Source organism: Onychostruthus taczanowskii, unplaced genomic scaffold (assembly GCF_017590055.1).
Source record: "Onychostruthus taczanowskii isolate IOZ18803 unplaced genomic scaffold, ASM1759005v1 scaffold13, whole genome shotgun sequence".
NCBI lineage: Eukaryota > Metazoa > Chordata > Aves > Passeriformes > Passeridae > Onychostruthus > Onychostruthus taczanowskii.
This window is the reverse complement of record NW_024498462.1, coordinates 108302-121839: the sequence shown is the minus strand read 5'-3', so window position 1 is coordinate 121839 and position 13538 is coordinate 108302. Positions and strand designations below refer to the sequence as shown.

At 47.4% G+C, this 13538-nt stretch overlaps 1 protein-coding gene across 2 annotated transcripts; it reads right to left on the bottom strand.

The window, feature by feature from the left end:
- Positions 1–24: 24 nt before the first annotated feature.
- Positions 25–13222, bottom strand: PRPS1 (phosphoribosyl pyrophosphate synthetase 1). Of its 2 annotated transcripts, none has more exons than XM_041396319.1 (7): positions 12926–13196; positions 9444–9627; positions 9006–9104; positions 7204–7328; positions 5313–5486; positions 4419–4578; positions 25–2131 (listed from the first exon to the last, which is right to left on the bottom strand). In XM_041396319.1, exons 1-7 carry the CDS (start codon positions 13045–13047, stop codon positions 2039–2041), a joined length of 957 nt encoding a protein of 318 aa, XP_041252253.1. In that variant the 5' UTR covers positions 13048–13196; the 3' UTR covers positions 25–2038. The 2 variants fall into 2 exon arrangements, with proteins under 2 accessions (XP_041252253.1, XP_041252252.1); XM_041396318.1 differs by lacking the exon at positions 25–2131 and adding an exon at positions 2163–2639 and having other exon boundaries at positions 12926–13222.
- Positions 13223–13538: the final 316 nt, after the last annotated feature.

Sequence of the window (13538 nt, the reverse complement as noted above, 5' to 3'; positions counted from 1 at the left end):
AGTATTTACAGGCAGAGGCCGTGGTTTTTAAATAAAAGTTTAATTCCTTCATCAGGTCTTAACTTTAAACACAAATGCTGCTGAAAATTCTCCCAGCGCTGCTCTGCTGTCCAGGCCTTTGGCTCTCAGAGCAGCAGCAGGATGGCAGCAGGGGCTCCCATACAGGAGGTGGGATCACAGACTCAGGAGAGCTCAGTGCAGGATGCAAAGCAAAGAAGCAAGAGATGCACAATTTCCAGACAAACACCAATTCTTATACAAAAAGAAAAGCTCTACACTAATAGAAGTGTTAATGTTGCCACAGGACAGGAGTTTAGGAAGGGAGAGAAGTCTTCAGTAAAAGGCACAACTAAAGAAGTACTTCCCTAGATTTTAACCTCATCTTTCAGTTAGTTCCCCATCTTTCACTTGTACCCCAGCCCCCAGCCTCTCAAAGCCATGCTGGTTACTCTAGAAAGTAATTTCAAGTTCCTTCTTTTCCCTTTTTCCCTTCCTCCAGCTCAAAAACAAATAAAAAAGGAGTGCTTATTAAAAAAAAAAAAAAAACAAAAAAAACCCAAAAAAACAAACAAAAAACCCAAACCAAAACAAAACCAGAATAAAACAGTTTGGTCTATAAACCGTAAGAGTTCAAGAGAGACTTAGCAGTTTACCTTACGATTGTCTGGTAGATTTTCAAAGTATTCAAGTTTTAGATGATACTTATTACATACAAGAGCCTCAGCCAGCTCTAGGTTTTGGTATTTTTCTTTCAGGCACTTTTCTGGCCTGTCAGGTTGGTGTTAAATCTGCAGTTCTGCTAGTATTATGTATCACCAGCCTCTTCAACCCATTGCCATAAACACTCCTGGCAAGCATCAGACCCACTCCAAGGGCTCCTTCAGGTTTTGTTGTTCTGCAACCTGCAGTGCTCCTTGGCTTAATGTATTTTGCAAGGAGCAAGGCTTTCAGGGAAAGGCAGACAGTGAGCAGGACAATGTGTCAGTAACTTCCAGGATAACAGGACTGTAACAGGCATTGAGTGAGAGGCTGAGCCAGCTGGACACAAAGCTGTTGTGTTTCAGGTCACTCCAGCATCTGAGCAGGCACTTGCTATATGCAACAACCCTGCTACTGTTGGATAGAGGCTCTGTTTACTACTGTACTGGTAAAAAAAGGGTCAGGGGGTTGCACAGCAGGTCAAGGTGCAGCTGCAGCACATGACAGCAGTGCTCTAGTTAGCTAGCAAGGCTAACAGGAAGCTGTGAAATTGAGAAGCTGGTTTTAGCCTGCACTAGAAACCAAAACACACAACCACCGTAAGTTCTCTATGTCAGAGCTTTCAGAAAAGAACACTTGTCCAGGATTCACCTTCCCCACTAAGCTAACACAGACTCTGCTCTCACCCTCACTTTGCTGTGTAGTGCACTAAAGGGCATTTAATTTCATCAACAATTAAGAGGAATTCAAGTTTGCAAGCTACACTGATCTCCTTTTATGGGAGGAAGCTGTAGCAGAACCACCCCCGCGGTGTCTCCCAGGGCTTCACCAAGGGTCAAGCTTGGCCAAGACACAAGCCTTCCCCACCACTCCCCAAGGGCTCTGTCAGGTTCAGAGTGGTAAGACAGCCAGCAGTCTCTTGGGCTCTTGCTGTAGATCCAGATCAACATGTCCTAGGGAGCTCTACTTCCCAAACAATTTAGGGTGCACATGCCAGATCATCTAACCCTGCCCACAGACAAACCCTCTCCCTCCCCCCCTCAAAATAATTGTGGCAATAAGCCATGTGTCAGTCCTGCTCTCCACAGACCTGTAGAATTGAGTCAGTGCTACTGATCAGCTCCATGCACAGGGGTGCTGGTGGAGTTGGCTGTTACAAAGATGAGCTTTCCCCCTCCAGCCTCCCAGTGTTGGGAACAGAGCCAGTAAGCCTGACTTATGCAGGAGATGTGGAGAACTGCACTGGAACAAGCAGAGTCTTCTACTGAACTTCACAACAAGCTGAACAACTTTTGGTTTTAAAAAAAAAAGCCATACAAGCAGCAGCTGACATCTGTTGTTATAAAGGGACATGGCTGAATAGGTAGGAAACAGATTCCCCATTATGAGTCCTCCTGATGGCCTCCGCAAGGATCATTGAGATGTCAATCACCTGGAAGGGAAGAAAGATGCATCAGTGCCATTGAGACAAGGCATCAAGCCTGAAAGAACTGCTGGGAAGTCAAGGACAACCTAAAGAATAAACTCATCACCCACATTTTAACATGCCAGATGCAGATAAATTACTTCTACACAGGATTAGGATTTAATTACATCTAAGCCTGAAGATACCCTACAAATAGCACTACAAATGTTCTAGTTGGTCTGTCAGAGTTACTGTCTACTGTTGCCTTGCTTTGCTCAGACTCCCCAGGCTCAATATGTTTACCACAGGACTACCTTATTCACTTTGTGCAGAGAAGTTAGGGCAGTCTAAATCAAGATGAAATCACTTCCCTTGAGCCAAGAGGTTTTACCACTGCTGCCAGCAGTCTCAGAGATGAAGCTGCTGCGCTGCAGCTCAGCTCCCAGGCGCTGTGCTGGCTCCATCTGGTGGGGTCAGGAAGGTACCAGGAGGGAAAGCTGAGTCTCAGCCAAATCCCAGCTCTGAATGCCCACAGCTAAAGCATTTCAACATATGTAGTGGAGTAAGACTCACTATATTCATGCTGCATTAAGGACACCAAGTGAAAATCATATCTAATATTTTTTATCTTCCAGATAGTTTGTCTCTGAAGGGAAGGAAAAATTAACAAGCTGCAGAGTAAAGCCCGAGACTTGTGACAAATCCTTTAACTCTGTGCTCCTCAACATCAGACACAAGTGTGTAAATGTGAGGTATATAAAGGAAAACTGCTCCACTGCAATCTTTGGCTACAGCTACTGACACAGAGGTTGCCAGTTTAACGTTTTGCCTACACTAGCTGCTGTGTGGAGCCTGGAAACAAGGTGAAACACCAGAAATGTTTTAGATGTTGCAGGAGTGTCATTCAGAGTTAGTGCTGAAAGAAATGTAACCCAACAGCAGCCTACAATCAGCTTATAACATATTTCCAAAAGCAGCTTAAAATTAACTGCAGCTTCAACCAGTTCACCTTTCCTTTCACCAGCAGCCCAGTAGTGGGGAAGCCTCTACACTCACACCACAGTACTGGCTGAGTGTGAGCAGTGCCTGAGCTTCTCCAAACACTCGTGTCCTAGATGTTGGTGCTGTGAAGACAAGGCCCATCTGGAATTAAATCTGGCAAAGGACATCAGGGACAATAAGAATGTTTTTCTTTTGTTATTGATGTATTTGGAAAAACCTAAGAATAATGCGGACCTGTTCCTAAAGGGAAGGGGGACCCTGTGACAGAGGATGCAGACAAAGCAGTTAGTGAGCACCTTCTTTGCATCAGTCTGCACTGACAAGCAGGAGACCTGGGTAAGGGAACATTGGAAGGAAGACTCTTCCTTAGGGAGGACTGGGTTAGAGGACACTTGGCCAGACTTGACATCCACAAGTCCATGGGCCCTGACGGGATACATTCATGAGTACTGAGAGAGCTGGGAGACATCACAGCCAGGCACCCATGATCAGCTTTGAAAGGTCCTGAAGATCAGAGGTGCCTGAGGACTGGAAGAAAGCAAATACAACCCAGAATTACTGGCCAGTCAGCCTCACATCAATCCCTGGGCAGGTGACAGAGCACTTCATTCTGTGTACATGGATGACAAGAACATGATCAGGAATAGTCAGCATGGATTCACCAAAGGCAAATCATGCTGCACCAACCTGATCACCTATGAGGAAGCAACTACCTGGACAGGTGAGGGGAGAGCAGTGGATATTGTCAACTTCAGCAAGGCCTCTGACACTGTCTGTCATGAAATCCTCACAGGCAAAACTCAAGAACTGTACACTGGATGAGTGGATTGAGAACTGGCTGAACAGCAGATTCTGGGGCTCATTATCAGCTTTTAGTTTTCATATGGATGGCAAAGGCTGGGCATAAAGTGACAGACATACAACAAAGCTGTCAGCACCAACATCAGAAGCTCCTGTCTACCTCTGTTTCAGCACTGCACATCATCAGCACATCACTCCTCCAAAGGGCACGCATCCAACTACTTGCCTACATCGTGGCCCCATTAAATCAGACACCTGATCTAGGCAAAACAAGCCTTGAAAAAAAAAGATCCTTTACGAACTGCTTGAAATGAGCTGCAACAGAAGCTGCTTTATATCAGTGTAACACGTCTGTTACCCCACAGCAATAGGGCCAAGAGAACTAGGCAACACTGATGGCAGTACCAACAGAACCACTGTCAGCACTATACAGTATTGTGGGATTTTCACCCCCAAAAGGTGAACACACAAGGCTACCACCCCCCAGGAATGACAGAAAATAGATGCTCACCTGGATTTTAGGGCACTGCTTCATCTTGTCCTCCTGGGGTATTGTGTTTGTGACTACAACTGCCTCAAAACAGGCATTGTTGATCCGGGAAATTGCTGGCCCAGAAAAGATCCCATGAGTTAAGATGGCATAAACTTTGGTGGCTCCAGCTGACACAAGCCTGCAAGGGGGAGTAAAGGAGGAGGATGAGTAATTCTCAGCAAATATTAAGCTGACATAAGAGCAGGGCACATGGTAAGCATGACTGGAGACAGCACCATGTGCTTAGGGAACAGGTTACCTTTGATTCCCCCACTCTACTGACTTGGGAAAAAAAAAAACCAGTTTCACAAGTACCATGAAATGCACCACAGGCAAAGCACACACTAAAAAACCCCATTGTTCTTAGCTCTGGAATATTTGGAACAGATCATACAAATCACCTTTGTAATTTTTGCTTACACAAGGTAGCAGATATTAAATACTGTGTTAATACTTTAATACTGTATTTAATACAGTATGAAATACTGTGCTGATTTTTAGTACTGTACTTAACAGTTAACCATCTCACACATGTTGCTGTTTCTAGTGTAAAAGGCATGAATGGTATCAAAGTTTGAAGAGCTTATTTCTAATACAAAACCAGCTGATGGACCAGACAACACTTAGTTGTACCTGGATGGTCCATTTTCAACACAGGGGAAGAAAAGAGATACTATGGTCTTCTACCTATTCCCACTGCAAGAACTTCTACTGGTTTTTTTTTGTTTTTTCCTTATTTTGTATGACATGAATAATCAAGAAACTGCATGAGCCTTGTGAAACTCGTCATGCAAATGCCCTGCTTAACCCATTACACAGTGCTCACTAAGAGCAGGCTCCCGGGTTAGGAAGGCAGCAGTCAGCCCCACTCACTTGTCTGCAGCGTGGCAGATGGTGCCACATGTGTCTGCCATGTCATCCACCAGGATGGCCACTCTGTCCTTGACGTCCCCCACCAGCACCATGCGATCGACCTCGTTGGCCTTCTTGCGCTCCTTGTGAATGAGGGCAAAGTCTACGTTCAACCGATCTGCAATGGAGGTCACTCTGAAGAGAGAACAGTTCCCAAACAACACTTAGCTCCACACAGCACCTCAAAGCTCTTTCAGTATCAAACACACTGCACTAAGAGGAGCTGTCACCACATCTGCTACTGTTCCCAAGCAATTAATAGAAGGCACTCTGCCACCTTGGTTTCCCTTCAAGCAGCTAACTGCAACCTCTGATCTAATCTCTCTCAGTGACAGCAAATAGATCTCTTCTTTCATCATGACCACTGTAAACTAATTTGCATTTAAGCTGAAAACAAATCTTAACCAGCAAGGTCAGCAAATTTGAAGTGATCCAAACACTTGGAAAGTTGTCATGTTTGTAACACTACACTGGAAAGGCTTAAGTTGTGCTATGACAGGGCTTTACTGCCACTCCTGTAAGCACTCAATCATCATGCACACAAGCACTGGCACAGGATTACACATCCAGGAAATTCAAATACACACCTCACACTTATTTCCATTAAAGTGACTGCAGAGCAACCTTACTAGAGGGATCTTAACTTTACATATTGATACTGATGAACAGTAAAGAGTTTAAAAGCATTAACAGTGGAAGGAGTAAAACACACATGCACCCAAGAAACTCTTCACTTGAGGTAAGCAGACTCTTAGCCCCACTAGATCAGACTTATCCTGGTGGTCCTACACAAGACTGTTAAACTAAACTGAAGTATTTGGCTTTGCATATCTCCATAAAATCCTGCATCAGCCAAGATCGACACATTTCAGTATAAGAGGCTTTTGAGCAGATTTTTTTTCAAGAGCCAGATTATATCTGGCTGGTTTGGCACTTCATATACTGTGTTATGCAACAAGCTACAGAAATAGCTGAATGTACAGGAGGTCTTGCCCAATCCATGGACCACAGCAAAGCTACAGAAGACATACAGTGACCTCCACCGTGTCTCTTGGCTGTCTGTAATACATCACTTCAAACACTCTGAGGCATGTCAACCAGATCAGCACCCACCAACATTTTGGTGTGACAGCCCTGAATTAAGGAATTCATCTGTGTCCCTCTACTGTTCACATGTAGCCCTCAGACAGAAGCATCAAGGAACAGCCTAGTTTCTCCTAAAAAGCCTCTGAGAACATTCTGGGCTGCCCACAAACTGGCATGTTTGTCTGCAGGGAGATGGGAGATTGTAAGGCTATCAAAATAGAAATGTGCTATAGCATATGCTGCTGCTTTTTGGAAAGGAACCATCTATCTTCCTCGTTCTCAGGGAAGATGAAGACAGGCAGCAGGCTTAAATCACAGCTAGGTATTCAAATCCAGGGTAACAAAGTAAGAAGATACCTCAACAGACTACATTTAATTCTGCAGAGAAAGCAGCCTGGATAAAAAATTACCATTAATCATCAGCAGTAAGCTTGCCTTGGCATAGGGGTGCAAGCTACACTGTTTCCTCCTTCAGTTGGCATAAACACCCTTGTACAAATTGGTTTTGTCCAAGGGAGGTAGCTGTTGTGCAATTCCTACCTATGCAGCTGTGATTCTAGAAGCTATTAAATCCTGCCTGTAGCCCAAGAAACACTCTAAACATTCCCTAGGAAGAATATCTGACCACTCTTCACCAGCTGTCCCAGACTGCCTGAGAGAAGGCAGACTGAAAGAAGGAACATGTTTTAAAATAGAGTCACAAGCATTCTTAGGAACTGAAGCAGACACAGAAGCAGCATCTCAAGCTACCTGTCTGACAGCTCACCTCTTGGCTCCACCAGCATCTGGTGAAACAATGGTGCAATTCTTCCACTCTGGAATATTCTCTTTGATCCATTTCAGTACAGCAGGCTCGGCATATAAATTATCAACAGGGATATCAAAAAAACCCTGCAAGGAAGACAACAGGAACAGATGCAGCTGAAAGTCCCATTCCAGAAACAGTTGTAGAAAGCCTTCTGTATCATGAGGCATGCAGCCATCACCTTTCCACAGCTTTCAGCTTTCCTTTTTACTTCCCTTGATGTAAGGGCAGTAGTCTTTGGGATACACAGAATAGTAATGTAAGAAGTCTTCAGAGCCAGAAATAGTTCAGCAGCATAAATAACACTTTATATTTAACACCTCCACAAAAATGAAACTAGTTCTGTCCTGGGGGCTGCAGAAAGCCTGCAGCAAATGCACTCATTTCCAGAGCAGCTGGCTGCCTGTTTACAGTTAGTCCTTAAAGCTCATTACCCAAACTGTTCACATCTACAAAACAGGCTTGAGTAACATCTGTCTTTAAACTAATGCAGCTGGTTCCATACCTTTACAGTGACCCTGCAGACTTCTCCAAACCTCATAGGTCACTAAATGCCAAAAGTTAACGCTGGAGTAAACAGGCAGGAGAGTGAGGGGCAGCTACTCCTGTGGAATGTTTCAAGGTACAGGGTAACAGACCCTTCTCAGCATCATTCCTTCTGTGCTCAGCAACACAGCAGCTACAGGAACCAGGCTGAAACCAGCCAGATGCTGGAAGCACATATGCACAAATGATCCCATTAAATCTCATCACTGCAGCTGGTGCCAGGTCAGCCCTTTCAGTCACACCAATTCCAAGCCCTGTAGGAAGAGGGGACCCCCTCGGGCTCAGTTATTTCATGCTCTGAGAGCCTTCTCAGCTGTGTCCCTACAGACTTTTCATCTGAGACAGTATTTCTGGGCAAATCATACTGAAGTGTGAATGACTGCACTTCCAACTGTTAAAAAACAACAGCCAGCCCACTTACTTCAGCAGGCAGGAGCTACCTTACCCTTTGCAGCAATACAACAGACATCCTTCCCTCTGCCTCACCCCTCTGAGCTGTATGGGGCTGGTTTCTTGGTCTTGAGCACTTGCTCAAGGTAGAGAAAAAGAAAATTAAATTGAGCTTGCAGCCTCTCCTCTCCCTGGCAAATATTCCTGCCAGCTTTCTTACACAGCCCAGTCAAGACTTTAGTTTGTCTGTGAGATATTTTGTTCTTAAGCCAATGAAGCCTATGAATGATTTTCAATTCACTACCAGCTTGGGAGAGAACCAAGTCCAGCCTGTGTGGGAGGGTGGCACTGAATGAATCCCACAAGTGGGACTGCCCATCTTGCCAGAGGCAGGCTATCAGATCACCGTCCTGATCAACTAAACCCACAAATGCAGCTGTGCCAGGACACCTGAGGGCAGAACTAACTGCTCACTTCTCCAAGACAACACATTAAATATCAGAAAGCTCTGCTAAGAATTTAAAGACACTCTCCATCTCACATTCCTCCAAGGTCTAGTGAAGAACCAACAGTGTCACTGTGTGGCAACAAAGCTGCAGTGATCATTTACTAGCTCATTTACACAAGACTCAATACACTCAGTCTGAAGAAGAACAACTATACTTTCATTTACAGTTTAACTTGTTACCCACCTCCCCATCCAGCCCCAAATTCCCAAGCCTTGATCACTGCAATATCTCCAAAAAGCAGATGACTGGAAAGCTTGGAAAGCAGTCAAGAGGCTCAGACTGGAACTGGTTAAGTCCCTTCCTGATTTTTGCTCCTACCTGAATCTGAGATGCGTGCAGGTCCATGGTGATTATGTGATCTGCACCTGCCACAGACAGCATGTTTGCAACCAGCTTGGCAGAGATTGGAGCTCGACTCTGGTACAGGAAAAAAAAAAAAAGACAGTATAAGACAAGTTCAACTCCTTCATCAAGATGTCAGCCTTCTGCTTCCAGGCAGTGATTCACAAGCAGTTACTAAAAGGAGCACTCATTAACATTGCATCTTCTCATCAGCTAGTGATTAGTATATTTTCAAGAAGAACTAGATCTTTATGAAAATATCACTTTGCAGTCCAATATCCCAAAGTTTAATGAACTGAAGAGAAGTTGGATATTCAGAGGAGGCGACAAAACTTCATTTCAATCCTCTCAAGCAGTCAGGATTTTCAAGGTGTGCATTCATCTTCCTGCAGAAACCTGTACCACATCCCTTACCTTGTCCTTTTTGTCCTGCCGGGCGTAAGGGAAGCAGGGGATGACAGCTGTGACTCTGCTGGCTGAGGCAATCTTACAGGCATTTATCATGATGAGGAGCTCCATCAGATTGTCATTGATTTCCCCACAGCCACTCTGCACAATGTAGACGTCCTCCCCACGAACACTCTCGCCTATTTCCACGCTGGAAACAAGAGAAGAGAGTTGTAGCCAAACACAAATTAAAGCACAGCCATTACCTGTGCCTGCAGAGCAACCAAAGCACTGCATCCCCAAGGTTCTGTGGGTGACAGTGCCATCTAATCAAGGCTGTTGAGCAGCAGCACTGCTGTTTATTTGCTCAGTGGCTGTTTTACAGCTCACTCATCAGATTTAATGGCCTAGCCAGTAAGGCTAAAAGCACTCAGCCTGTACTCTTGATGTCAACACAAGCTGAGCATGTAAACACCCCAGAGCAGGCCTTGTTCCCCTGGAATCACAAGCACAGCCACCTCTAAAAGCAGCAGTGCACAAAGGAGCAAGGAGCATGGCCAGCCACCAGCCAGAGTGGGGCCAAACTGCTACCAAAGCAACACTGCAGCCAATTATCAGAGTGAGACTCAGAACAGCCATCCCGGGCTCCAGCAGAGCAGCACTCCAGCCTTTTGCTCTGGAAAGGCTTCTGGGGTTAATTTTCTCCTGGATGCAGTGCACACTAATCCCTGCTGATGAAGGGCCTGAACACAAGCCAAAGGTCCTGTTTGCCAGCAGCAAAATGCCAGCTCCAGTGCACGTATGGAGACACCTGCAACAGAAAGAGTGGGAAAGAAACCATTTACAGAGCCCCTCAGGGTAGAGCTCAAATTCTAATATTTCCTCCTCTGGCCTTTCAGATCTCTTCTTCAAACTTTTTTTGATGACTGTTATCTATTTATATCTTACTGCTCAATATCCATCAGTGAGCTGTTTCATCTTTATGGCCCCCTGACTTACAGGATGCATCAATCTCTCATGGAGAGTTTCTGTCAACGAGAACTCTGCTGGGGAGCCGTCAGATTATCAACAGTTAGCATCAAAGTGTCATCTCCAATATCAGGGTGATTTAAGATATTTATGGTACAAAAAAGTCTCTTAATTACTCTGTTGAAACAGTCTTACTCTTTTGGGGAAGCACCAGCTGTCAGTTTATTGGGGTAAATGAGATGTTTTTCAGGTCTTCAAGTCACATTACCTGCTGACATGGGAACCTGCTGGCCAGCCAGCTAGATGGTAAGAGCAGTTAATAAAGAACAATGAGAACAGTGCAAGGGCTGTAAATCAAACAGAACTTTTTATAACTCCTCTACAACTCTTTGTACTACCTCTGAGGTTTCACAATCGATACCCATGGCAAGAGAAACATAATACTGTACGTCACATGCACATCCTGGCTAATCAAGGCTGTTGAGCAGCAGCACTGCTGTTTATTTGCTCAGTGGCTGTTTTACAGCTCACTCATCAGATTTAATGGCCTAGCCAGTAAGGCTAAAAGCACTCAGCCTGTACTCTTGATGTCAACACAAGCTGAGCATGTAAACACCCCAGAGCAGGCCTTGTTCCCCTGGAATCACAAGCACAGCCACCTCTAAAAGCAGCAGTGCACAAAGGAGCAAGGAGCATGGCCAGCCACCAGCCAGAGTGGGGCCAAACTGCTACCAAAGCAACACTGCAGCCAATTATCAGAGTGAGACTCAGAACAGCCATCCCGGGCTCCAGCAGAGCAGCACTCCAGCCTTTTGCTCTGGAAAGGCTTCTGGGGTTAATTTTCTCCTGAATGCAGTGCACACTAATCCCTGCTGATGAAGGGCCTGAACACAAGCCAAAGGTCCTGTTTGCCAGCAGCAAAATGCCAGCTCCAGTGCACGTATGGAGACACCTGCAACAGAAAGAGTGGGAAAGAAACCATTTACAGAGCCCCTCAGGGTAGAGCTCAAATTCTAATATTTCCTCCTCTGGCCTTTCAGATCTCTTCTTCAAACTTTTTTTGATGACTGTTATCTATTTATATCTTACTGCTCAATATCCATCAGCGAGCTGTTGTCATCTTTATGGCACCCTGACTTACAGGATGCATCCATCTCTCATGGAGAGTTTCTGTCAACGAGAACTCTGCTGGGGAGCCGTCAGATTATCAACAGTTAGCATCAAAGTGTCATCTCCAATATCAGGGTGATTTAAGATATTTATGGTACAAAAAAGTCTCTTAATTACTCTGTTGAAACAGTCTTACTCTTTTGGGGAAGCACCAGCTGTCAGTTTATTGGGGTAAATGAGATGTTTTTCAGGTCTTCAAGTCACATTACCTGCTGACATGGGAACCTGCTGGCCAGCCAGCTAGATGGTAAGAGCAGTTAATAAAGAACAATGAGAACAGTGCAAGGGCTGTAAATCAAACAGAACTTTTTATACCTCCTCTACAACTCTTTGAAATACCTCTGAGGTTTCACAATCGATACCCATGGCAAGAGAAACATAATACTGTACGTCACATGCACATCCTGGATTTTCATGGGAAAAAAAATTCTGCTTCCAGAAGCAGTGGGTTGGAGCAATCAAGGCTCTTTATATTATACTCTGTGGTGTATACACGATTAGTGTAGTCTCTAAGGCAAGCTTAAGGAGCTCTGAACAAGTTTAAACCTCATTTTTAGCTTTACGTAGGACGGCAGCAAGATTTTTAAAGCACAGATACATAAAGCAAGGCGAACACTAGGTTTCAAAGCTGGAGGGAAACAGACTGCGTGACTGCAAATGCACCGTGGGATGCACGGAGGTGTGAGCCTCCTCCCTTTCCTTAAAAATTCCAGCAATACTTTCTAAGACTCTGAAGCTCCTCAGAGAAGTTTAAGGGTACCAGCTCCATGTCAAACACGAAATTATCAAGCCTCAAGTCATCAGAGTTCAGATTTAAGCAAGAAAAGCCTAATCAGCGTAGGTGTAACTCCGAGATGTGCCGTCCCGTCAGCTCGCGGCTTTGGGGCGGAGGGGGCAAGGTCCGGGTGGCGAATTGCACCAATCCAACACTTGCCACAGCGGCCAGGTCACACAAACCCTGCAAGCTCAGGAGCGCCGGGCGGCCCCGGGCGCAGAGGAACCCCGAAGGCGGCGGTGGAAGCCCCGAAGGGGGCGGGGGAAGCCCGCGTGGGGCCCGCGCCGCGAGGCGGGGGCCGCTGGAGGCACGGCCCGGGCCGCACACGGCTCCCGGGGCGCACCGCGGCCCGGCCTCGTCCCGGCTCTGCCCGGGGGGACGTGCGCGATGCACCCGAGGGCTCCGGGGCAGCAGGGGCCCGCCGGGAGCGCTCCGGGGATGTCTCCGAGCGCAGCTCCGCAGGCGGGCCCCGACCGCACGGCCCCCGAACTACAACCCCCATCACCCCCCGCGCGGAGGCCGCGCGGTACCCAGCGCCGCAGCGCCGCGCGGCCTGCCGGGAGCTGTAGTGCGGCCGCGCCCCGCCCCGCCTCACCATGTCTCCTGGTTGCTGAACTTCTTGGTGACCACCTTGCCCAGCTCCAGGCCCAAGCGATCGGCGATCTTCTGGGACAGGTCCTGGTGCGAGCTACCGCTGAAGATCTTGATGTTGGGCATGGCGGCGGCTGCGGCACCGGCGCCCTTGTTCTCCCCCTCCTCGTCGCTCCGCCACGCAGCGCCCGCGGCTGCCGCGCGGGGACCCGCCCGCCTCCTGCGAGGACGCGGCACGGTGGGTACAGGTCACACCAGTCGCCTCTACGCCGCCATCTTACCCTTTCCCGCCTACCGCGCCGACCCTTTATAGCCTCTCCGCCCCGAGGACACGCCCCCAGCCGCTTCCCATTGGCTGTGCCGCCGCAGGGGGCGGGGTTCCGCTCACGGGCGCGGCAGTGGGGGGCGTGGCTTGACGCTTCTCGTTCCCCTGGAGGGCAAGGGGAGGTGCGCGCGCCCTCCAGCTGGGGGCGGGGCCTAGGGCAGGAGGCTGCCTGCGATTGGTCGCTGTGTAGTGGCCTGGGCTGCGATTGGCCAGAGCGGCGGCGGGCAGAGCGCGCGGCCGGCCCGGCCCCACGTGGCCGCGCGGGTGCAGCCGCCCCCCGGCGGCCATGATG